The sequence below is a fragment of the Calidris pugnax genome, unplaced genomic scaffold (genome assembly GCF_001431845.1).
Source record: "Calidris pugnax isolate Ruff unplaced genomic scaffold, ASM143184v1 scaffold18, whole genome shotgun sequence".
In the NCBI taxonomy this organism is placed as follows: Eukaryota; Metazoa; Chordata; class Aves; order Charadriiformes; family Scolopacidae; genus Calidris; species Calidris pugnax.
In genome coordinates, this window is record NW_015090812.1 from 10,703,534 (window position 1) to 10,726,562 (window position 23,029).

At 53.3% G+C, this 23,029-nt stretch overlaps 2 protein-coding genes across 2 annotated transcripts in view; one reads left to right on the top strand and one right to left on the bottom strand.

Annotated features, from left to right (window-relative positions):
* The window catches only part of HYI (hydroxypyruvate isomerase (putative)), a 2,916-nt gene extending 341 nt beyond the window's left edge, over nt 1-2,575 (top strand). Inside the window, exons 2-9 of the mRNA XM_014938950.1 lie at nt 5-128; nt 213-324; nt 1,100-1,214; nt 1,366-1,444; nt 1,635-1,684; nt 1,863-1,932; nt 2,127-2,261; nt 2,445-2,575. Of these exons, the coding sequence (XP_014794436.1) occupies nt 5-128; nt 213-324; nt 1,100-1,214; nt 1,366-1,444; nt 1,635-1,684; nt 1,863-1,932; nt 2,127-2,261; nt 2,445-2,533 (774 nt within the window). The 3' untranslated portion in view covers nt 2,534-2,575. The remainder of the gene's footprint in view (nt 1-4; nt 129-212; nt 325-1,099; nt 1,215-1,365; nt 1,445-1,634; nt 1,685-1,862; nt 1,933-2,126; nt 2,262-2,444) is intronic.
* A 549-nt stretch (nt 2,576-3,124) lies between these two features.
* The window catches only part of SZT2 (seizure threshold 2 homolog (mouse)), a 61,859-nt gene continuing 41,954 nt past the window's right edge, over nt 3,125-23,029 (bottom strand). Inside the window, exons 52-72 of the mRNA XM_014939414.1 lie at nt 22,712-22,881; nt 22,381-22,547; nt 21,843-21,940; nt 20,807-20,939; nt 20,555-20,682; nt 20,138-20,268; nt 19,450-19,632; nt 18,834-19,104; nt 18,564-18,643; nt 18,140-18,265; nt 16,221-16,426; nt 16,005-16,098; nt 14,540-14,620; nt 11,076-11,150; nt 8,512-8,725; nt 8,055-8,238; nt 7,631-7,753; nt 6,878-7,379; nt 6,455-6,571; nt 5,978-6,046; nt 3,125-3,863 (exon numbers count right to left, since the gene is read on the bottom strand). Of these exons, the coding sequence (XP_014794900.1) occupies nt 3,720-3,863; nt 5,978-6,046; nt 6,455-6,571; nt 6,878-7,379; nt 7,631-7,753; nt 8,055-8,238; nt 8,512-8,725; nt 11,076-11,150; nt 14,540-14,620; nt 16,005-16,098; nt 16,221-16,426; nt 18,140-18,265; nt 18,564-18,643; nt 18,834-19,104; nt 19,450-19,632; nt 20,138-20,268; nt 20,555-20,682; nt 20,807-20,939; nt 21,843-21,940; nt 22,381-22,547; nt 22,712-22,881 (3,296 nt within the window). The 3' untranslated portion in view covers nt 3,125-3,719. The remainder of the gene's footprint in view (nt 3,864-5,977; nt 6,047-6,454; nt 6,572-6,877; nt 7,380-7,630; nt 7,754-8,054; nt 8,239-8,511; nt 8,726-11,075; nt 11,151-14,539; nt 14,621-16,004; nt 16,099-16,220; nt 16,427-18,139; nt 18,266-18,563; nt 18,644-18,833; nt 19,105-19,449; nt 19,633-20,137; nt 20,269-20,554; nt 20,683-20,806; nt 20,940-21,842; nt 21,941-22,380; nt 22,548-22,711; nt 22,882-23,029) is intronic.

A 23,029-nucleotide genomic window follows, 5' to 3' on the forward strand; every position in this document is an offset into this window, starting at 1 on the left:
GGAGGCGGCGGGGGCCGCTGGGTTCAGGGCAGCGGAGGCGGCCTGGCCGGCGGATTGCCCGGCCCAAGCGCTGCGGGCCGCGGCGGAACGGGCCGGGGTGCGGATCGTCCTCCTCAATACCCCTCCCGGTACCGCCCGCCTCCCCTGGGCTGCGTGGGCGGGGGGCGCGGGGGTGCCCCGGCGCCGCTGACCGCCCCGCCGCTCTCTCCTAGGGGACCAGGAGGCGGGCGAGATGGGGCTGGCGGCCGTGCCCGGTCGGCAGGCCGCCTTCCGGCAGGGCCTGGCGGCGGCGGTGCAGTACGCCAGGGCGGTGGGCTGCCCCAGGTAGGTGCCCGGCGGGACCCCCGCTCCTGCGGCGCCCCGGATCCACCCCCCCGGCCGCAGCAAATCGCTCCTCGGGGGCCTTCCCGCTCCAGTTCTTCTCCCGGCGGGGCTTGCCCTTTGCCCGGCCGTGCCGCCGTCCCGCCAGGGCTCTCCACGCTCCGTGGCCTCGGGCGGGAGATAGTTCGTTGCGGGGCCCCGGCTGTAGCGTGGTCCTGGAGCTGACCCAGAGCTGGTGGGCACTCGACCACCCCTGCCTTTTCCCTTGGTGGCTTGTGTCCACACCTCCACGCAACAGTCCCCGGGATAATCCTCCTTTTTTCCTCCCCAGTTACACCAGTCGTTTCCCCCAGGACACCACAGAAGTTGTTTTATTGAAGGCCACGCTGATCACAGGGCAGCGGAGACAATCCAAGAGATGCCATTAGCCTGGCACAGCCCCCTTCGGAAAGCCAACATGGCCCTTTTATTGCATTCACTCTGCACCACGCTTCCCCTTAGAAACGTGGGCCAAAGCCCCGCGGAGGGCACGGGCCGGGCAGGCCAGGGGTTGCCCAGACCCGTTGGTGCTCTCTGGTAATGGGCAGATTAAAGAGGTTTATGTTTCCAACATACACCTTCCCCAAACGCTCACTGAAGAGCTTTGCTCTCACCTGGCCCAGACCAGCACTGGCCACTGTCCCCTCCCTGCTCTAAGCCAGCAAGTGGTGGGACAAGGCATCCAAACTGCCCCTGGTAGGGGCAGCATGCCCACTGCCCATCATGCCCATGTTTGTAGGATCCACCTGGTGGCTGGGCGGGTTCCCCTGGGCGCAGACCGGGCAGCAGTGGCAGGTGAGATGGAAACCACCTTCATTGAGAACCTCAAATATGCTGCTGACCTCCTGGCCCAGGTAAGTGGGGAACAGGTCCTGCTCCATAGGTCCAGCTCTTGGGGTACTCAGGATGGAGAATCCCCCACCAGCCCAGCCTGGCAGGGGGAAAGAGCGGTCCCTGCTGCAGGGGTGACAGGATGGTCCGCGAGGTGACATTACTGTGTTACAGGAAGACATGATTGGACTGGTGGAGCCTATTAACAACCGCATCACTGACCCTCGCTACTTTCTGAACACCCCGCACCAAGGTAAGGGAGACATCTCTCCCCAGAGTCTCCTTCAAGGGAGGAGAAGGATCCCTGAAGTCTGAAAAGCAGGAGGTTGACTCAGCTGCAGGGAGATGCTGAAGGAGCACAACTGATGAAGTGGGGTCTCAGGGCTTCACCATGAAGCTTCCAGCCTGGAGGTGATGGGTGTCTCATTTCTTTGCACCCTTAGCTGCTGCCATCCTGGAGAAGGTGGGACGACCCAATCTGAAGCTGCAGCTGGTGAGTCAGCATTGAAGATCTCCAGGGTCCACCCTCCACCAGGGAACCTTGCACAGGCCCACAAGGGAGTCCCAGTGGCTGTGGGCTTGTTATCCCCTCCTGGGGATGTGGGAAGGGACAGGGACTGTAGCACAGCCATCCTTGACAGCTCGCTGCTGAGCTCTTCTGTCGCCTACAGGACCTCTTCCACTGCCAGATCATGGATGGGAATTTGTCACGTAACCTGGAGACATACTTCCCGCTCATTGGTAACACCTTGCACCCAAACCAAGCTCCTCTGTGGCCATGGGGCAGGAGTGCCTTTGAGGTGGGGCCCTGCTGCCCCACGCTCTGCTGTGGCTCGCTGGGGGTGTAGGGCTGCTCTTGGGTCACCTTGTCCCACGTCTAGAGAAGGCTGCAGCCAGGGCCACCTTGGGCAGAGCATCTCCCATTCCCTCCCTAGGTCATATCCAGATCGCACAGGTGCCAGGGCGGCACGAGCCCGACAGCCCTGGGGAGCTGAACTTCCCCTACATCTTTGAGCTCCTGGAGTCCCTTGGCTACACTGGCTACGTGGGGTGCGAGTATGCCCCAAAAGGTGAGTGGGCCAGGGGGCTGCGGGTGGTCTGAGCCCCCCAGCACAGACCAGTTGGTTGGGGACTGTGCAGAGGCAGGTATATCCTGGGGGGTGGCAGGCAGTGGGGCTGAGAGCCCTGCCCAGAACAGCAGTTGCTCCAGCTTGCCTGGAGATGCCAGCAGAAGCCCATGTCTGTCATTGCAGGAGACACGCTGGAAGGTCTGGGTTGGCTGCGCTCGTACTGGGAGAGCCGAGGCCTGCAGCCCAGCGGGACCAGCAAGGCAGCAGAGTAAAACAAGGAAAACACTGGAATAAATGTTAAGGCATGTCCTTGACAGGGGAGCATGTCTGTCTGCTTTGTGACTTAGGGCAAAGCTAGGAGCATCTATGTCCTATTGCCCTGCCCTCGGGCCTGCTGGGCCAGGCCAGGCAGTTGGACCCTCATCTACTCCAGCATCACCTGCAGCATGACATATTTGGGGATGGCTTGGGCACCACTGCAGGTCACTTGAAGTACAGAGGATCATCTTCACCTCTGCAGGGGTGTCCAGGGAGACTTTTACAGGCCCCCCTGCTGAGAGGAGCATTCACTCCTTGGAAAGGGTGCAAGTGTTCCCAGTCCAGCTCCAGCTGGTGACTGGAGTTGTGTGAAGGTGGCACTGGGCTTCCAAGTCCTGCAGTTCTCAAGGCCTGCTGAAGCAAGCAGCCCCCTCAGAGGCTGCCCAAACCAAGGTTAACGGGCTAGGGGCTTCCTGCCCACAGACAGTGGGAGATGCTGGCCCTACTACTCCTGCTCTGGAACAAGTATGAGACCCTACCAACCCTGGGGCTACCTCTGCACCCCCTACAGGAGGCCTCCCACATCCTAGTCTATGGCACACGAGTAGGGATCTGGTTCAGTTTATTTCACAGATACATCAATAGCTTTAATGTACATCTCCATAAAACCTTCCTCTGGTCCAGGTCACCCTTCCCGTCCCATTGGGTGGTCTCCTGACGAAAGCAAAGGGCCAGAAGTGGGCAGCCTCACTGTCCAGAGCCCTGAAGCGCAGGAGTCTCTTGACCTAAAGCCAGAGCACTGTGTAGTGCTGCCCTGTGCAGATGTGCTCTGTGTGCTCCTCTGTGCCTTCCCAGTAGGCAGGACTCACCTGCAGATGCCAAAGCCATGTCCCTGAGAGTTGCTCTGCTTCAGCCAAGCCACAGCAACCAAACTCCTGCCCTTGCAGTTCAGTTCAAGGTCATTTGGTATCAAACCCACCCAAAACAGTACACTGAGGGCCACACCAGCCAGCCAGCAAGCGGTGGAGGTGCACATCCCCAGGCTCCTCAGCTTGAAATCCATGCATGCCTCTAGTGGTGCTGCCTGTGGGGCTGGAGCACAGGTCCCCTCCGGAGGCCCGTTCTTCCTCATCATCATCCACGGCACAGCCATGCCGAGAGGTCCCGTACACGTGTTGCTCCAGGAGGCAGGTGCCAGTGCTAGAGCAGGCCTGTCCAGAGGTTGAAGCAGGCAGTGTTGATCACTGACTCCAGGTGGTGGTATGTGGACACGAGCTGTGGCAGAGGGCTCTCGCTGTTCTGGGGCTGCACTGGGAACGGCTCCCGGAAAACCACGGTGAGGCTCTGCTGAGAAGGAGGAGCAGGTCAGGGGACAGAGTTCAGACAAGCACTGTGCCTTCCCTAGCCCAGGCACGTGGGCACTCTTTTTGGGGTGTCAGGCAGGTACTTGCAGAAGTCCCAAAATGCCAACAGCGCTAGGCTTGTGTCTCCTTCTGTGACAGAGCACGTCTGAGCCTCCTCCCAATTTTTCCTGGTGGGAATTAGGTGCAAGGACTTGCCTACTCACTCTGTCCCAGCCCCCATGCATCTGCAGTTACACCAACCCACCCCAGCAGCAGCCTCAGGAGAGGAGGGGATCCTTACTGCCTCCACAGTAATAGGGGCTTCCAGGGAAATTAGAGGGAAATTTCTTCTTCTAAGGCAAAGAGTAGGAGTGCAACAAATGGGGAAAGGGAGGAGATTAAACATAATAACCGCAATCCTAAAAATAAACGCTGGCTGCTCCATTCTCATTAGTGACTGTACTGACGAGCCAGGGCAAGGGCAGAGGGGAGCAGAGAGCAGGGTTCAGAAGAGAAGGCTGCAGGAACTGAAGCAGAAGAAGAACATAAGCGACTCAGAGATCAGCATCATGGAAGCAAGACACGGGGACTAGATGTTCTCCAGAGCTGAAATGCAGCACATCTAGTAGCCTAACAAACTCATCAAGTCATGAGAAGAGCTGTGTACTGGGAAAAACAGCAAATGCATCACCATCATTTAAGAGGGAAGAGAAAGTGATTTGTGAGCCTAAGTCCAACAGCGTGCAAGGCTTTAGAGCAGGCTTGGAGAGAATCAACCAGGAGGAAATTGTAGCTCAGCGTTACTGATGTGCTAACACTAGAGCTCTCTTTGATAAGGTAATATCTCTAGACAAAGGAATCATGGAATATCTTATCTGAGCTTCAGGAAGGATTTGATGTAGTGCCACATGGGAAATTTAGGTAAGCTGAAAAGATAGGAATTAACGCAAAAATTGTAAGGTGAAGATGGCAGGGCTGAAAGGGGAAGTATCAAGCTGGAGAGAGGTTACAAACGGAGCTCCTCCAGGACAGGTTTTGGGACTCATGTTGCCTAGTACTTTAATGAGTCTGGCACAAAGATGAGGAGCACGCTGATAAAATTTGAGGCACTAATACAAAAGAGGATTGGGATAATGCAAAAAAAAACCAACAAAAAAACCAGAAAAACCCCACACAAAACTAAAACAAAACCAAACACCCTGGCCTTTTGAGAGGCCACAAGAATGGGATGAATGCTAAGCACAAAATACCATGTGAGGAACATCAAGGATTTCTGTTGTAAGAAGGGAGTCATTGGGAGTGGTGATGGAGGGTCTGGGTATATCATATCAATGACCACAAGGTGACACTATGACCAGCAAGATGTGAACACTAAAAGGCAAACACCACTCTAGGCTGTACCAGAAGCACTAGGCAGGGACAAAAAAGCTTAGTGCAAACACAGAAGGCTCTGCTGAGACTCCTCAGGAATACTGGGTGCAGTCCTGGACACCTGTATTTACAGAGGCTGACTTGAGCCCTGAAGGGCTCTGAATGACAATGAAGCCATTGGACAAGGGAAGGCAGCCTCAAGAGCTCAGCTTGCTTAAAACAGCAACACAGAGTTAGCAAAAATTCCTCCTTCAGGTGCAGAGGTGCATCTAGGGGAACCGGGAGGAAGCCAATACCCGCAGAGCGAAGACCAGAAAGACTCTAGCCTGGATAGAGAGACAGCTGAGAACACGATCCAAGAGCAACCCTGTGAAGGAAAAGGGGACTGAATGCTCACTAGAACAAAGGGGCATCACATGAAAAGAGGAGGAGGAGGTTCAAAAACGAGCCAGGGAAGGCAGCTCTTCACCTACATTATATCTCCATCAATGAGCAGCAAGCCAAGGGAAATCATAAACACCACAAATTAACCCAAGGAAATAAAACTGCAAGGGGCCACCTCTAGCCCAGGACAGGCCTGGGCCACAGCTCGTCACATGTTGGGACAATAGCTGGGAAAGATGTTAACAAGCTTTTCGTCTTGCTCTTATTCTCCCCATGGAGACCTGTCCTTGGCAACTGCCAGATGAATCTAGACAGACTCCTGGCCTGAGCCAACAGAACTCAACAGAGCCAAGCTCTTACCGTCTTTCCTGAATGGGAATCGAGAAACACAAGAACGAAGCAATCCGTGAACTTCTGGTTGAGCACAACCTGTCAAGAGAGCCACAGCACACATTGCAGAGGAGAGAGCACAAACCCCAGGCCAGGGATACGACCACCGCCCACCCAGGGATGTGCTGATGTGCAGGACGAGTGGCATGATAAAGCCATGAAGATGCAAGTCTGCCTGGCTCCCAGGTGACACTGCCAAACCATGAGGATATACATGGCATGAGGCTCTGGGTGTGGAGTGTCCTGCCTGCCTGGTGGCAAACAGACAGCGCTGTACCACAGGAGCACACACCTCACACTGCACAGGAGCAGAGTGGAGAGCAACATCATGATGGCACCCATGTTGTCCTGACAGCACGTTATCAGGCTCACACTGTGAGAAGCCACAGCAGGCAGGGGCCCGGAATGGGGAGAGAGACTGCAGGTGGGTGACAGGCTGTGTCTTACCAGATACTGGGTGCCAGTTTCAGCGTTCTGAAAGTGCCGACAGCTCTGGGGAAAGCGGCTCAACAGCACTTTGATGAGGCTTTGGTACCAGGAGACTGTCATGGTGAGGAAGCATCCCTGCAGGCATGGAAAAGGGTTGATTTTAGCCTCCCTCTAGCCATGGCACCAGCAGCCATAATGCTACTACAGCCACCTTCAGACCCCCAGTCAGATGCATCCTTCACAGCCCAATGAGGCGTGCTGACCTAGGGCTGTTCACTCTCCACAGAGAGGTCCATGCAGCCTCCCCCTTACCCTGCCAGCCTTCATCTTCCCACCAAAGAGGAAGACATGTGCCCTGAAGGCCCTTCACCCAGCACCCCACTCCATCCCCAGCGCAGAACAGCAGCTGCTGTGCACCATGGCTCCATCCCTGCAGCTCACCAGCTGGGGGTCGACGTCAGCAATGGATTTCCCATGCACGGCATCGAGCAGCTCCTCCAGCTCCACCAGCGAGAGCTTGCCCAGCTTCAGCTTGTCAGAAGCCAGAGGCTCCAGAAGGAAGAGGCGCTTCCAGAGGTTGTCCCTGCGGCAGTGGCACTTGGCCAGCTGCACCATGCTGCTGAGCTGCTTCTGGGCTGAGGCCACCTCGGAGGCCAGCAAGGGGAAGAGCGGCGAGGTGTAGAAGAGCCCCGGCCCCAGTTTGACTTGCGTGCCCCCGGCGTAGAACTCACTGCTGTCCTCCACGTCCTGCCACAGCTCCCGCTCTGCTGGCTGCTGCTGCCCCAGGCTGGTCTCGGGCTCCGCTGCCTCCCACGCCGCCCGGCCCACCACGGGCTCCAGCACTTCCCTTTGCAAGCGCGGCAGCTTCTTGAAGCGTCGCATGTCGGCTGTGAGCCGGGGAAAGAGCTCCCGCTGGCTAGTCATGATGACGTAGAAACGCAAGCTGAGAGCAAGGAGACACTTGTCACCTGGGGAAGGGTTGGTGCCTTCTCAGCTGGGCTGCAAATGCATCTCTGTCCCTGACAGTAAGGATGCTTCTCTGCCCAGACACCACACTGCCCAGTTCCCTGCAAGGATCTTCCCCAGACAGCACCAAGTCTGCTTGTGATGTCCCAGACAGGGACAGTCCCTCCCAGAGCCCTCCTCCCCAGCCAGGAAGCTTTGGTGTCATGTCTCTGGGCCCCCAGTGCTCACCGAAGCATGCGTCTCTCTGCCTCACTTTGCTCCTCAAATGGTGCTGCACTGTGACACACCAGGAGAGACACATCAAAGTCATCGTGATGACGCAGACCTTCAGAGTCTTTGTAGGAGCCCGAGCTGGGAACAAAAGCACATCAGTGTGAAGGGGATCTCATTTTGTTCCCCAAGAGCTCTTGGTCACAACAGAACTATTGGACACAGGGAATTTAACACAGCAGAGCTCCTCAGAAGTGCTGGGAAATGTCAAATGCATGTGTACACACGCACAGCACCCCTGATGGCCATCTCAGAAAAGCTGGGCAGAAGTGCTGCCTGTAGAACAGTCAGCTTTGCTGGCACCTCGGGGCAGTGTCCCCAGGATGAGGGGATGCACACCAATCTCTGGCAGCTCCAGGAACTTGGCAGCAGCTGCACTCACCTGTTCCAAATAGAGACCAGTGCATATTCGTTCTGCTCTGTGCCTGGTGTCCCCTTCTTGTTGTCACTGCCCGTGGCCGGCCGGGCCATGCGTAGGGGTTTCATGTGGTAGGTGTTGGCATGGTCAGCGATGTAGTTGTACAGCTGGTGTGCAGTGATCATGTTGGTGGGCAAGGCCAGCATGCCTAGTGGAGAAGGACACAGTTCTGTCACAGGAGCTGCTCAGTGTCTCTTACCTGGTGTCCCACAAACTACTACTGGGGACAGAGCTCTAGAGCAACCCCCCTCCCACAACAGGGCAGCAAGGACTTCCTCTGGAGCTGGGCCCCTCATGTCACCTTCCCTGTCATCTCCCTGGATACGCACAGGGTCAAGTTTATTTGTACAGTACTTGGGAAACTTTCACCAAGTTGTGAGCTGTGATCAACCCCAGACTGGTCACATGTTGAGCTACTCGCCTTGGAAAACGTGGTTGCGGCCAAATTTGGGGATGTCAGTGTGGTGGGCAATGAAATCCTCCAGGAAGCTGGTGAGATGGTAGCCCTGGCGGAGGGTCATGTGGGAACCCAGCAGATACTGGTGGACTATACGCAAGTGGAAGTCGTAGCTGAACGAATGCACGTGCATGAGGTCCCGCACCTTGTCACACTCCTCTGTGAAGAGCATGGAGAGCTGCAGAAGGACAGGGAGTCAAGGCATGAATGTTACCAGGCACCTCACACCCTCCTGCAAAGCCCTGCTGACAGCAAGGCATGGCAGAGCCAGTGCAGCCACTCCTGCCCCGACAACAGAGCAGGACGCAGCCGAGAAGCCATGTGCACAGTGCAAATAGCAGACCTGCAGGCCTGGCCCCAAGGCATCCAGCTTGGTGGCTCCTTCCACACTTGACCCCACTCCTGATCTAGCAGCACTGGACCTGTGCCGATCAGCACTGCCTCCATTTTGGCAAGAGGTTAATCCCTCCTTTTGAGCTAAAAGCCATGTGGCTGTGAAGGAGGGCACAGTCTCCTTTCAGCTGAGTGCTGCTCTGAGCTGCCTAGTCCCTCAGTTGGTACAGGACACACTGGGGCTGGAGCCCCAGCAAGTTCTGGATCTACAGGCAAAGACTGACACCTTGAATGTCCCTTGAGAGCAGGAGGCAGCACAGGGACCTGTGGGGAGTGGTCAGACCCAGAGACGGGCAACAACAGACCTGCTAATTCCCTGTGCTCAGTAACTAACAGGGACCCAGGCTGGCTGCTGGGAAGCCAGATCCAGTGGTGGCTGGTGTGTCACAGCTGTGCCCAACGAGGATCCCCCCAGCACACAGCCATCACACCTGCTCCACATGCCAGTCCTTTACCAGGACAGCACCAGCCTTCACACACACACCCCCAGCCATGCACACACCACAACTGCATCTATTGTGCCAGGGGACAGCGTTGGTGAAGGTCTCAGCATTGCCCTCATGCCAGGAGCCCAGTTTTAGTGTCTTTTGGCTCTCTGACTTCTCTGGGCAGTTGCCAACACCATAATCCCTTGGTTTAAGAAAGTGGCAAGCAGAGAAAACCAGCAGGCAGGAGGCATTGGCACGAGAACAGGCTGCCCTCACTCTCTGCACCACCGCATCACTGCTGCCATGAGCCAGAGGGCAACCCGCACAGCCAGGAAGAGCCTGGAGAGCAGCCTGTAGCTCTGCTCCAGCAAAGGCAGGGCAAAGAGCAAGAAACACAAGGCGCTGCCCCCATGCCAACACCCGGGGCCCACCCAATCCTCCTCCCAAGCTGGGCTGCTCACTGTGGCATGTGCTGCTAGAGAAGGCACTGGCACAGGAGGCAAGAGGCAGCTCCCACTGTCAGGCACTGGGGCAGGGAGGGTGGAAGCACAGCCAGTGGTAGGTTCAGCCCTGCACTGGCTGGTCCTGCTGTGCCCAGCGTGGCAGTGGGAGGAGAGGACGTACCGCAGACTCAGAGACGGAGCTGGGTCCCATGCAGCTCTTGCTGCGAGCTCTGGCTGTAAGAGTGCCCTGATGGAGAGAGATGCACAGCCAGTGGGAAGAGGGACGAGGCACTGCCCAGCCCCGTTCCTGCATCCAGCCTGTCCTTCACAGGCCCAGGGTGGGACAGAGGGAGAGAAGGGGCAGAGAAGCCCAACTGCTCCCACCCAGAGGAGGCTAGTCCCAGCATGTGGGAAGGCTGGCCAGGCCCCTGTAGCAAGCCCCATGCCTCTCGCCCGCTGCTTCCAGGACCATCCCCTCCCACTGCAAAACCAGGCAAAGCCTTTTCCCAGGTCAGTCAGAGGGAGCCTGGATGTTCCCTACAATGCCAGCTGCAGCCTGGTAACCCTAGATAGGTGGGGGCTTCCCAAGAAAGACTCAGCAAACCCTCAGGCAAGGCCCTGACAGGCTCTAAGCTTAGGGGAGCCACTCTTGGCATATATGACACAGCCTTGCTACATAGCCACCATGGAAAGAACAGTGTAGTCATGCACCTCCTGCCTCAGCCAGACTGGGACTGGTCAGCCTCTAAGCAGCCACCCAGTGCCCTGGGGACAGGCAGGAGACACCATGACACACCAAAAGAGAAGGGAGCAGGCAACCCCGTGGTGCTGTAGAGCGAGGTACAGAGGTATCAAGAACCAGGGCTCATGATGCAGAAAGCGATCTCCGGCAAAGGACAGCCATCTGTGTTCACAGATCCCTGTTCCAAGGGAAGCAGAGAGCTTCTAGCTCTCCATGCACTGACTTTCCCTGGAGCAGTCATCTTTGACAGAATTGCTCCTATTCATCCCCGGCCTGCTCTGTCTTGCTCTCTAAGAGCAAGAGTCATCCTCTTGCCAAACCTCCCGCTGCCTTTCACTGCACTCCAGATCTGCTCAAGCAGCAGGCTGTGGAGGGCACGTGGCTATAAAAAGCTCTGTGCGGTTCTGCTTTTCCAGGAGGTGGGAGCAGAGCTCTCCGGAACTTTCTGCACCTGAAATGCCCGCTCTGCCCCAGAGATTGCTGCCTACCCTGAAGCAGACCCCGACCCTGCAAAGCCATTACCTGGGAGTTCACAGACTGGCCCATGGGGATCCGTGAGCACTCCAGCGCGTACTGCTTCACACAGAAGTAATAGCCCTGGAGGAGAAAGAGCACATGAGCACAGCACAGGCCTTGAGCCTCTCCAGGGAAGGAGAACAGTCCCCTTCCTTCACCCTCACCAGTCACTATTGCTCCATGTTTTGTCTCCTGCCTGAACCAAGCTGGCCCAGCCAACACACGGCTGAGCACAGAGCACCCTTCCCGGTGCTGAGCCCTTGCCTCTTTTATTAGCCTCCCCCCCTCCTGCCCTGGAAACTCCTACTGCTCTGAGCCCTGCAGAACCACTCCTAGATCACCCCATGCAGTACCGTGGAAGAGGCAGGAAAGAAAGGAAGAATCAGAGGTCCCTGTAACACTGTTACAATATGTAGATGATTTACTGATTGGTGCTAACATTTATGAGGCGTGTTTGGAAGCTACCATCAGTTTGTTTAACTTTCAGGGCATGGCAGGATATCGAGTTTCTAAAAAGAAAGGTCAGATTAGGAAGGAAAAGGTCCAATACATGGGGTTTGAGATCACCAAAGGACAGAAAGAATTAAGTACAGAGAGAAAAAAGGCATTTTGTAGAATTGCTGTGCCTACATCAAAGAAGCAATTAAGGGGGTTTCTGGGGATGGCCGGATGGTGTCGCTTATGGATTCCCAATTTTGGACTGATTGCAAAACCAGTCCCTTTGAGATTCTGTATGGGAAACCTTATCCAACCAATTATTTAACTACAAAGGGAGATCAAATGCACATAAAGGGATAGGCTGTAATTAAAGAGTATTTGATTTGATTTCTTTCTTTTTTGCAGAGTTTATCCTCCCTGCATGGGAACCTGAACCAAGAGGACCCTGCTTGCCTTGGGCACTCCAGTACACCCATTTCACCTCAGGAACACAGTCTACATACGGACCTGGAAAGATGAACCACTGAAAGAAATGTGGAAAGGACCTTACACAGTGCTGCTAAAGACCTATGCTGCAGTAAAAGTAAATGGGATCGACTCTTGCATCCATTACACCAGAGTGAAGAAGACACCAGAGCAAGATCAGAAAAAATGGACCTTTACATGGACAGTAGAGCTTAAACTCTGAATAACCAGAGACCCTCAATGAACTATATCTCTTACCTATTGTTATTCTTATTAGAAAGTATCATTAGTCTAACATTATTAAGATGAAAGTTACATGTGTGACATTGCTTAGCTTAGCATTTAATACTCGTGAAGGGAATTTAATTTTACAACTCATCCAGTCATTAGGGAGAATCCACAACAGTAGCAGTGTAACTGCTTGCCTTCCATTACCAAAATCTGCTGAGAACCTCCTAGACTGGGGAATCATAACATTGGATCTGAATTGAACTTTTGAGGCCATGGTAAGTAACAGGACTGGACTCCTGAGATGCAAATTGACAGATGAAGCAGTAGGGTGGGTAATTAGCTCAGAAAAATGGCATGAGAATTATAGGGAGAACATTTGCTGGGATGTAGGATGGGAGCACCCCAGACCCTGTATGTCAGCATCACCTAAAAATACGTGCTGGAATATACAGACCGCGTCCTCTGCACCTTGCCAACAATCTTCCCTGGGGATGGATTTACCACAGATTTGGCCTAAATTAGAAGAAGGTGAGTGTCACTACATGTAAAATACTCGCTGGTGTACTGCATGGACTGGAGGAATTTAAGGATATGAATACCCAATTGTTAAACATAACAAAGCAGAAAATCCCAAAATAATAAACAGAATTGTGCACCAGTCTTTAATTGTTCTACAACTGATTATGGAATCCAGCGATTGGGTCCGGTGGCCAGAGCCTTACAGTCAGGGTGCCTCTGCAGAAACTACACCACTTGCATATATGGTACTTGGACCAGTCCAAAAAGAGCCTATTGATTGTAATGAGAAAGCAATGCCTTCTGTGGGCCATATTGTTGGGTTAGTAGTGATGGAACTGACCCTTACTCAGTTACCCTTAGAAGGGAAAGCACGTCAACTTTAGGTATGTTAACCTTGTGTCCCTTATGGAGACAAAGAGCCTTGGATAACCTACTATGGGGGAAATCAAAGCGAAATAGACCCCTGGTGACATCCATCAATTGCAGCTAAGGCAGGACGGGCCTTACAAGCCATCTCCAGCCCCCAAACTGCTTCCTTTCAAAACTGAATATGGTTAAATAACCTGACAGGCCAGGTGGAATTATTAGCAAATGCAACCAAAACTGGATGATGAGATTTAAGTACTCAGTTGCAAGCAACTTCAAAACGGGCTCTACAGAACAGGCTGGCCTTAGATTTGTTACTATTACATGAACACGGAGTGTGCCGATACTTAAACCTGAAGAAGAAAGACTGTTGCATCCACGTGTCTAATGTGACTGAACATCTGGATCAGCAAACAGACAAAATACAGCAAGTGGCAAAATTTAGTAGAGACATTAATGCCTCTATGGAGGGGGGAGAACGGTTAAACTGAATGTTACAAGGTTTTGGATTCTCTCTTACTGGGTGGTTAGCTAGTTTGCTTCAAGGCATAATTATAATTGTAATCACTCTAATTATGATTTGCATTTCTTTTAGTTGTACTAAGAAACTGATTACACAGGCTACTGTTGGGAACTATGGAACGGTGATGAAAAGAAATAGTGAGACATACAAGAACGAGAGAAAAAAAAATCTCCAAGGGGGGGAATGATGTACTTTAAGAAGGTAGACTATACTTTTTAAAAAGTAAAATATATTTTAGAAGGTAGACTCTCTCACTAGGTAAGAAAAAAGAGCTGTAAAAAGGTCCTGTGAAATCAGACACTTGATATAAGCAATAAATGCCTTGCTAATGAACATATCCTTGAAGAAGAACAGAAGACTGATAATAAAGAATATCCCACAACAGGAAGCACCAAAACTGGCTGAAAACCAGACAGATGCTGGATAAGGCATAGAGTTGACAAAAATTCGCAGTAATTCGGGGAAAAGTGAAGGTGGCAGTGGGAGATCACAACCACCAACTCAATTGGAGGCTGAACTGAACTCCAGCTCTGTCCCTCCCGCCCCACGTGCTGGAGTGTGAGCACATCAATTAAAGGACCTTGTAACTTTAAATGAAAATGAGAGACTGTACTAACCAATAGCAACTGCTAAGTTAAGTTACCAACAAATAATTATAAGGGTGTGCATTTCTGTGTTTTGAACTGTATAAATATCTCTTAGAGTTTTCAGGCCGGTGTGCTGGCTTTGTGGATTGCCACCCAGCACCCATCTCTGCAGAGATGAAACAAATAGGTAACACCTCTACCCTGTGTGTACATTGGCATCTGCACACCAGGTAAATGACCCTGCTTTTGGACAACATCTGCTGCACTCCTCCTCATCCTTCACTTTGTCACCTCTGAAGACTGTCCCCAAAGCCTGTACTTTCTTTCTTGTTCTTTCTTACCTGGAAGGCCAACTCCATCAGCACAATCCCACCCGGAAGAGCTCTCTGTAGATGATAGGTGGCAACCGCAGGGCTTGTGCTCTGGGAAGAGAAGGACAAAGCTGGAAAGGCTCTCTGGCACAGAACAGCAGCCTGCACACCAGAGTGCAAGGCTGCCATAAGGCTCCGTGGCAGAGGTGGAAATAGAGTAGCTCCTTCATGGGAGGGAGGAGAACAGCCATGCCAGAGCTGACTGTGAAAAGGCTGCTAACAAACCTCACAAACAGCCTTCAAGAGAGCACACCAGGCACACTGCTCCCTTCACCTCCTGCTTACTCAGGACAGGGCATCTCTAGAGATCGAGGACACTGTAAGCTGAGGGGTGATGCTGCCCACAAAACCTAACTCCCACCTCTCCCTGCTGAGCACTCCCCACACCACTACATCTGCCTCACACAGCAGCTATCAAAGGCATCCATTCTGGACTCAGAGTTTAGCTGCCAGGAAATTCACTTGCCCCCTGTTGAGTTATTCCAATGGATTGCTCTCTTCTAATTTTAACTGGAAGGTGTTGTGCTGCCCACAATCCTGTACCACCATCAGCCAAACAGTAGGCACCAGGAAAGTGCTGGGAAAGGGTGAGCAAACAGTATATGCTCCCATCACCCCCAGATGATTTCATGAACCATAGATGGTTTCTGCCTATCCAGCAACTCAGATGGATTCCTCTTTCAGGTACTTACCCATTCTCTCTTGTAAGCTCTTGTGTTCACAAAACCCATGTAAGCTCTTAGTGGTCACAAAACCTTTTGATAAAGACCACTGTTACCTACAAAGAAACACTCCCTTTTGCTTTGAACCTGGCTCCCAATACTTGTAGTTGATCGTGTCTAGGTGTTGCATTGAATAAGATAGCAAGGAGTCAACCCTTTCCAGGGCTCTATCCAGGGCTTTCCAGAGCTCTATCCTGTCCCTCCCTAGTAGCCACTTCTTTAGAAATGAAAACCCTCAGCCCACTCTTGCAGTAGAGCCATTCAGGGTTTATCTTATCTGATCTCTTCAACTTCAGCATTCATCTCACTTTAACTCAAGATCCTTCTGCCCCAGAATTGCCCTTCACCATAGATGCTGAGGCTTCTCTGACAAGCCAACCTCCAGAATGACACCCAAAGGCAGCTGTCCTGGTCCCAGGTTACCCTGTTCCTCTTCTGAGCCCTCTCAAAGTTGTTGCCATCCTTTTGATATTTGGCCAGGTTCCACCAGTCCCAAGAAGGGGCTGCAGGAAGATATACAGGAGGGCAAGGAGGTCCCAACATCCCAAAGACGGTGTTGGTCTAGGCAGACACTTTTTTTTTTTTGCTTTGGTACTTTCTCTGCCCTCTCACATCCTATCTGTCTGAAACTGAATGAAAAACCAACCAGAACTGCCCCACTCCACAGCCTGCCTTCCATCCCAGTTCCACCCCTCTAACAGACATGCACTCACCTTTGGACTCCCCTCTGCTTTTGGCTTTGTGTAGGAAAAGGACCCTCTTCCCTCCACACCCATTGCTGCCAGAGCTCGGATCCGGCTTGTGCTACTGGAAATGACAACAGAGAGAGCTCTGAGCAGGGGAGTCAAAGTCATCTGTTGTGTCAAACCAGGGCACAGCTCAGTGTGTCAGCCCTTCTCCCACAACAGGGTTCCCAGAATGTCACTGACCTGCGAGTGGTGGGTGAGGGTGGCCGCACCTGGACCAGAATGAAGCCCATGCTCTGCAGGTACTGGATGTATTGCTGCAAGAAGGCGTTGCACATCTCCTGCAGCCAGGGCTCCTCTTTCACCTTGCAGGGCAGCGCTTCCGCCGAGTCACAGCTGTGGCTGCGGTCCCTCCCTGAAGCTGTAGAGTCATTTGAGCGGTGGCGCTTCTGGAAAAGAAAGTGATTTCCTAAGGAGACTGCTGCATCTGGCCCCAGCAGGTGATACTTGCTGGGATACCACCAGCTGCTCTGGTTGTGCAGAGGGCAGATGTCCCTCTGCCAGAGAGTGCTAACAGCTGGATCCTCAAATACTTTCCTAGTGCACGAGCTGAAACACAAGATCCAAATTTTACCCAAGCCATGGACTGACCTAACAGCAATTCAATAGACTGCAGGAAAAGGTGCCCTGGCAGAAGGGGATAACTCACATATTCCCCCCAGAGAACAGCTTCCTCAAAGTTTTAATGGCTCACAACTAGTTCATACAAGGCTCACCAGAGCTTCAGCTCCTATTGCCATGATAAGAGTCCAATCCCCTTAGGAATCCTGCTGACTTCTCAGGATTTACTAGTAGTTCAGTAGCACTGAATAGGAATAGTGTTTCCTTTTAACCATTTTCAGTTGTCCTTTTGGTGTCCTGAATACTACTTGTCTTTGTGCTGTGAGAGATGAAGGTTTCTTTTCTGTGGCTCTTTTACATATTTCTATCTGCCCTTTCATTCACCTACCCCAGCAGCGGTCTCCTTACTTGGGATTTGTCTGGCTACTCTCTGACACTCTCCAAGTCTCTCCATTTAAATGCCTTTGCCACAAGAGGCTTGTCTTCACACTATGAAGACATTAATACACTAGTATTTTAGAAACGTATTGGAGTATTACCCATAATATTTACACCCCTTTCTGATGTACTCTAAGTGGTTTGCCTTTTGTATGCAACTGTTCACGAATTAAAGAAATCCACTGACCTGCCTCCTCTGCACAGGCTCTGCAGTTACTGTACAATACAGGAGGAGTTCAAATTTCTCTCCACACACATTGTGCTCTGTTTTACTGGGAACCAGATCCCAGCTCCCACAATACTTCTCATTTCACAGGCTACTCAGGTCCCTCTCGAGTTTCTTGCAGCCTCTTTCTGTTCTGACCGATCTGCAGAGCCACACAACACTGCAAAGCTTGACATCTCATACGTACAGCGATAAATGATCTGGAGATACAGAACCCAATACACAACCTTGAAACCCCTGCTGCCATGCTCTTCAAATTGAATATCCAATTTTCATTTTGCTTTGTTCCAACAACTAAGTGAAGTTTTCATTCTGTGATAATACTTTTCCTTTCTCTTGCAAGCGCTCAATTTCTGTAGCAACCTCTGCTTAAAGACCCTGTCAGAATCCTTTTGACATTTAGATAAATTGCAACAGCCTGTTCTTCCCTCCTGACACACGTACAGCCCATGAACAGCCGGTGCGGGATCTGCACTGGTTAGAGTCTGTCAGGCTGCAACCTGCTCAGGATTCAGCTGGTTTGCTTTCAACCGTTCTAGCTATTTACTGGGTCCAGGTGAGGTTTACCAGGTCTGGCTGCTGAATGCATAAAGTGAAGTTTTGCTTCCTCAACAGATCAGTATCAGACAGCACTCTCCCATGGCTTTGCTAGACTCAGCCCTGAACACTCTGGGTAGAAAATGGAAGTCAGTTTTCCTTAGGGATGGTGTGGTGGCAGGAGAAAGGCTTTGAGGACCCAAGGATTTTCCCAGTCTCCATCTTACAAGGTGCAAATTCACCCTGTAACGCAGGGGTGAGCTCAGAGCAGCTCCGTCTTGGGAGAAGTTGCAAAGCCATCCTGTGTGTGCCCCAGTGCACAAAGCCCAACCCCACTCACCTTCCCCTCCACCTTGCCCTGCTGGTCAGTCTGGATTTGCTGCCGGAAGGCCGGGTCAAAGAGCAAGGGGGTAGCACAGTAGTGAACCAGGCGTGAGGACTGCTTCAGGGTCTCCAGGTCTGCCAGCTGCACAGCACAAGAGCAACACGGCTACAGCACACATCCCTCACCAAGCCTGGGAACAAGCTGTCACAACACCGGGCTGCTGCTCGAGCGGGGATCGTGCTCAGGAGGGAACCTCCAGCTTTAGAGCCTTTCCAGTGCTGAGCAGCGAGGCCTCATTCCTGAGCTGGTGCTAGAGCCCAGCAACACGAGAAGTTCAAGCAGAGAGTTTGGCTCCACCGCCAAACACCATCCCCCCCCCACACCCTGCTCTGAGCTCCAGCCCTCCCCTTTGCTTTAAGCCCGCCCAGGCTGCACTCACACTGATAGGCATGTTGGACTGTGCCGATCTCTGCTGCCAGGTAACAAAGAGATTCTCAATCTTCATCTGCTTCTCCAGTTCTGAAGGAAAGAGAGCAGAGACAAGAGCTGCAGTCCCAGCTACTACCACTCCCCTTTACTCCCACCCTACTCAGGCCATAACCCACTCCCTCACAGCACCCTGGCAGGAACCACTGAAAACTGCCCTTCCCCTCTGCCAGAACTCTTGTTCTGCTCTTCCCGAACTCCTTTTCCAAGCCCTTTGCTTTACCTTTCCTCTCCATGCTCTTGATTTCCAGGAACTGTGCCCCATGCCGAGACACAGGGTCAAAAGGTCCTGAGTCAGGCCCATGGGGTATGCGTTTGATGGTGGTAACATCACGCAGAGCTTCGTCAAAGGGCACCACATCGGGATGGAAGTGCAGAGACGGGAGGCTGCGGGCAGAGCTGCTCAGCCGGCCTTGTTCCTTGCTAGGTGGGGGGCTGGAGCTCCGGATCAGTGCATCCACCTCCAGAGTGGAGTTCAGGAAAGGATTTGGCTCCTAAAAAAGCAGACACAGTTAGCCTTCTCTGTCACCAGTCCTAAGGAGAGCATGACCCTAACGTGCAGTAGGCAAGACCATTCCCCAGCCTCCTCCACCCTAAATAATCCAGCCACAAATAAGTGCTGCCAGCAGCAAGATCTGTCTCCAAGAGCAGACAGCAACAGCCTGGCTGGACACAGCCACTTTTGGACATGCAAGCATCTGGGGATGCCTTGCAATCAGCACAAAAAAACATGGAAGTGCCTGCAGCCTTCCACAGACTCCCAGATTGTCCAGGCTCCTCCTGAAGAGGCAAAGACTGAAGAGGAAAAGACTCCTGAAGAGGAAAAGAGGTTGCCCTACCTGCTTGCTGTCCTCATGCCATGGTGTGTCCATGAAGCAATGGTGGTGGAAGAGTCCCAGCTTCTGGCTGAGCAGGCAGTGCACTATGTGGGACCGGGCATTCTGCCACTGCAGCAGGCGAGTGAGGGAGCAGTTCAAGTTGGCCCCCAGGTCTGGAGACCAGTTGTAGGTGTAGAGCGTCAGCTGGAGAGAGAGGAGAGGGAGAAAGGCTGAAGGACCTGCTCAGAGAAGACCTGCATGACGACACAGGCTGCCCCAGGTGCTCTGGGTGGTACTTGCTGCAGACAGTTTCAGAGGACAAAGCTGGGACAGGGAGAGGGGCAACAGCTCATTCCCAGCGTCCCTGTTAACAGCAGCAGCAGCGGTACTTGCACTGGTACCACAAGCGCCCAACCTGACGTGGGCCTTGCTGTGGGTAGGGAAAGGACAATTAATGTCCACAATGGGACAGCTGAAGCTAGAGACAGCGAGGGCTGCTGCCCCCCTGGCACTCCCAAGAGCGCTGCAGGGAACCCCCAGCTCTGCTTGTGGCACAAGCAGAGACATCCTGCAGTGCTGCTTCAGAGGGCTCCTGCCTGGGGAAGGCTGGTTGCCTGCTGAAGCACTCTTCCTTTCTTCTTTCTAGCCCTGGGCCAGTTGGGAACAACCTGGCTATCGGGAAACAACCTCACGCAGGCACCATTGCTACCTTTTTGTCTATGATCTCCATGAAGAGGAACCTTTGCCGAGGCGCCAGGTCTCGTCCAACAAGGCTGGGATCAGAGCCTCTCTCTGCCGAGCTGAATTCCATGGCCTCAAAGCGCTGGAGCCCTTTGTGAGCTGGAAGAAGCCAGAGTTATGACCCTCAGTACCAGTTCATCCCACTTTTACATCCCATGTGCCATTAACGTAGCACGACAGGATGTTGTGCCACAGCACTTCCCAGCTCATCTTGAAATAAGCAGATCAGCAAATTTTAGAGTAAGCTCTCAGGAGCTGAAAACTGCCCACTGTCCACCCCTGGGCACAAGCAGTCTGTCCCAGCAAGGAGGGGAACCCTGCTCATACATCTCCCACCCCAAGACCTCCCAGCACACAGTCCCGTGGCCCCTGGCTGGGCACTCACCCTGTTCCGTGCTGCAACGCCACTGCTGGAAGTTGCGTCCCAGCAGGATGAAGTGCCTGACGGCCGCAGGGCGAGGGCTGGCGCTCTGGCCAGGCTTGTAGGGCAGGAAGGCGGCGCTCCCATGGCAGCTGCGAAGAAGAGCACCAAAGGTGGCTGACACGTAGAGCCATGGGAGTAGAGGGTAGAGCTGACTGGTGTCTGCTGGTGCCAAACAGCTCCCTATATTCATAACTCACGTTATGCATAACTCACCAGATCCGCTCAAACACCTTGACAGTGGTGTCACTCGCCAGGGCAGTGACCAGGCTGACCACTTCCACCAGGATGGAGGACAGGAGGAAACGGGACACGATCTCCATCGAGCACTGCTGCACCGATGGGCACCCTGCATCAAAGAAGTACTTTAGGACAAGGTGCCAAGCTCCCCCAGAGCCAAGTGCTGCCCCTCTGGGCAGCAGAGAGGGCTAAGCGAGCCCCATTGCAGGCCTGCTGCCCAGAGCAGGCCAAGTTCCTGCCTTGCCAGGGACTGAGGCAGGCAGAGCTGGAGAACAAGAACCTGGACCTTATATGGAAGAGAAGACAAAGGCTGAAATCATCCTTGGTTTCAAGTTCTGTCCTGAAGTGGGACCTGGATCAAACTCCCTGCATGCCTTGAGCACAGACTTTATTCTCCTGCTTATTGCTTTTTCCCTTGCCTACTCCTCACCAGAGGAGGATGACAGCCCTACCTTACCAGCAGGAGGTGCAAGAGGATGTACAAACACTGAAGTGAAAGGTGTCCAGAAAGCAGCAACAGGGCAGCCACACAGAACCAAATCCCACCATACAAAGGCAATCCCTCATCCTCTCCCTCCCTGCAAGAGTGGGGGTCTCCCATGCAGCTTCACAGACCCAGAGGATGTTGCAGAAGCTCAGATCCTCCCTGCTGCATCTGGGAACTAAATTACTACCTCAGCTGCTGTTGGAGTTCAGGTCTCTCCAAAGCAGCTGCAGCCAAGTCCAGCAAGCCCTGGACTTGGAGCATGGCAGATGCAACCACAGGCCTTAGGAGATTTGTTCAGATGCACAGACACGTGCCAGGAGTCCTGCCATAGCTTTGCAATGCTGGTGCTGGCCCTGAGACCAGACTCTGGTACGGTTTGGGGAGACCCAGGGTATGTAACTAGGTGGAGATCAGCAAGGCATGAACATAGATGGTTTGGTGGTATATGAGGACCTATCCTCTAAGCTCTGGGTAGAAAGGCCCACTCCCTGCCCACCTGGAGGAGCTGGGACCTGAGACACATACCCAGTTGGTTCATGAATGCCATCCACTGCTGGCAGGTTTGACTGAAGAGTGGATGCATGGTGCCCATATCCCCTTCTTCCAACTGGCAGGCTCGGCGCCTGGGAAGAGGAAAGCAAAGCACAGTTATATCAGATCAGTCAACAGCATCAAAGGCACAAAAGTGCAATGGTCCCCTCCCAGCTCCAAAGCAGAGCCCATGGAGCCTCTGTTTTGGGTTGTTACAACCCTTGAGCTTGGTCTCTCTGGGTGAGTAGCCACAGGAGTGTCAGGTGTTGCACAGGTCCCACAATGCAATGAAGGGATGTCTGGCAGGGAGAACCAGCAGTGCTCCCGGCAGCACTCCAGCAATAAAGATTGAGGTTTTGTGTGTGGAAGGCAGCTCCCCTAACTGGCTGCATAAGGGAGAAACTACAAGGAAAGGGGCTGTCGTCCAGAGGGTTGAGACAAATAAAGAGCCAGCAGGATGTCAGGCTGCGGAGCAATGTTCAGCAGATGGAGGGAAACCACCCCCGCTGCTTGGCCTGCAGGATTCACTTGCCTCTGTGCCTGTTCCAGTTCAGCTGTGGCCGTGGCCCGATCCTGGCTCGGGTGCTGCTTGACATTCTCAGTCTTGTGCCGCCGCCTCGTGCGAGCCTCTTCTGGCCTCTCCAGCACAATGTCATCAGTAGTCTTGGGGCTGCCCAGCTCTGCAGATTCTGTCTTGCTCTAAGAAGAGGGTGAGTTAATGCTGTGCACACGCACAGCCCAGCTAGCACCTTGATCTCAAAGTCTCTGCTACCACCCAGCCAGACCCCTCCTCTCCATTCCTCCTGGCCTGACACACCATAAGGACTTAGAGGCCCTGCTCCCCAATGATCCCTCAATGTTACCAGCATGTCCCAGAAGCTGCGACGTCCCAGCTTGCTTGTGGGTGTCACTGGTTCCCCGGAGCTGGATGAAGGGGCAGAAGTGAAGTGCAGGGGTGGAGGACAGCTCCTGCCAGCCCCACCAGTGGTCAGAGCCAAGCCCTTGGTCTCTGACATGGTCCTCCTTAGTCCTCCTGTGGAGACAGAGCAAATCAGACTCTCCAGAGCCTCCCACTGCTCATGTCCCCATATACCCCATCGTGCCCCAGAGCCTGGCTAGAGAAAAGGGTGAGAGCCCTCAGCAACACCCAGCAAAACAGGTTCAATCTTGGGGAGCAGACA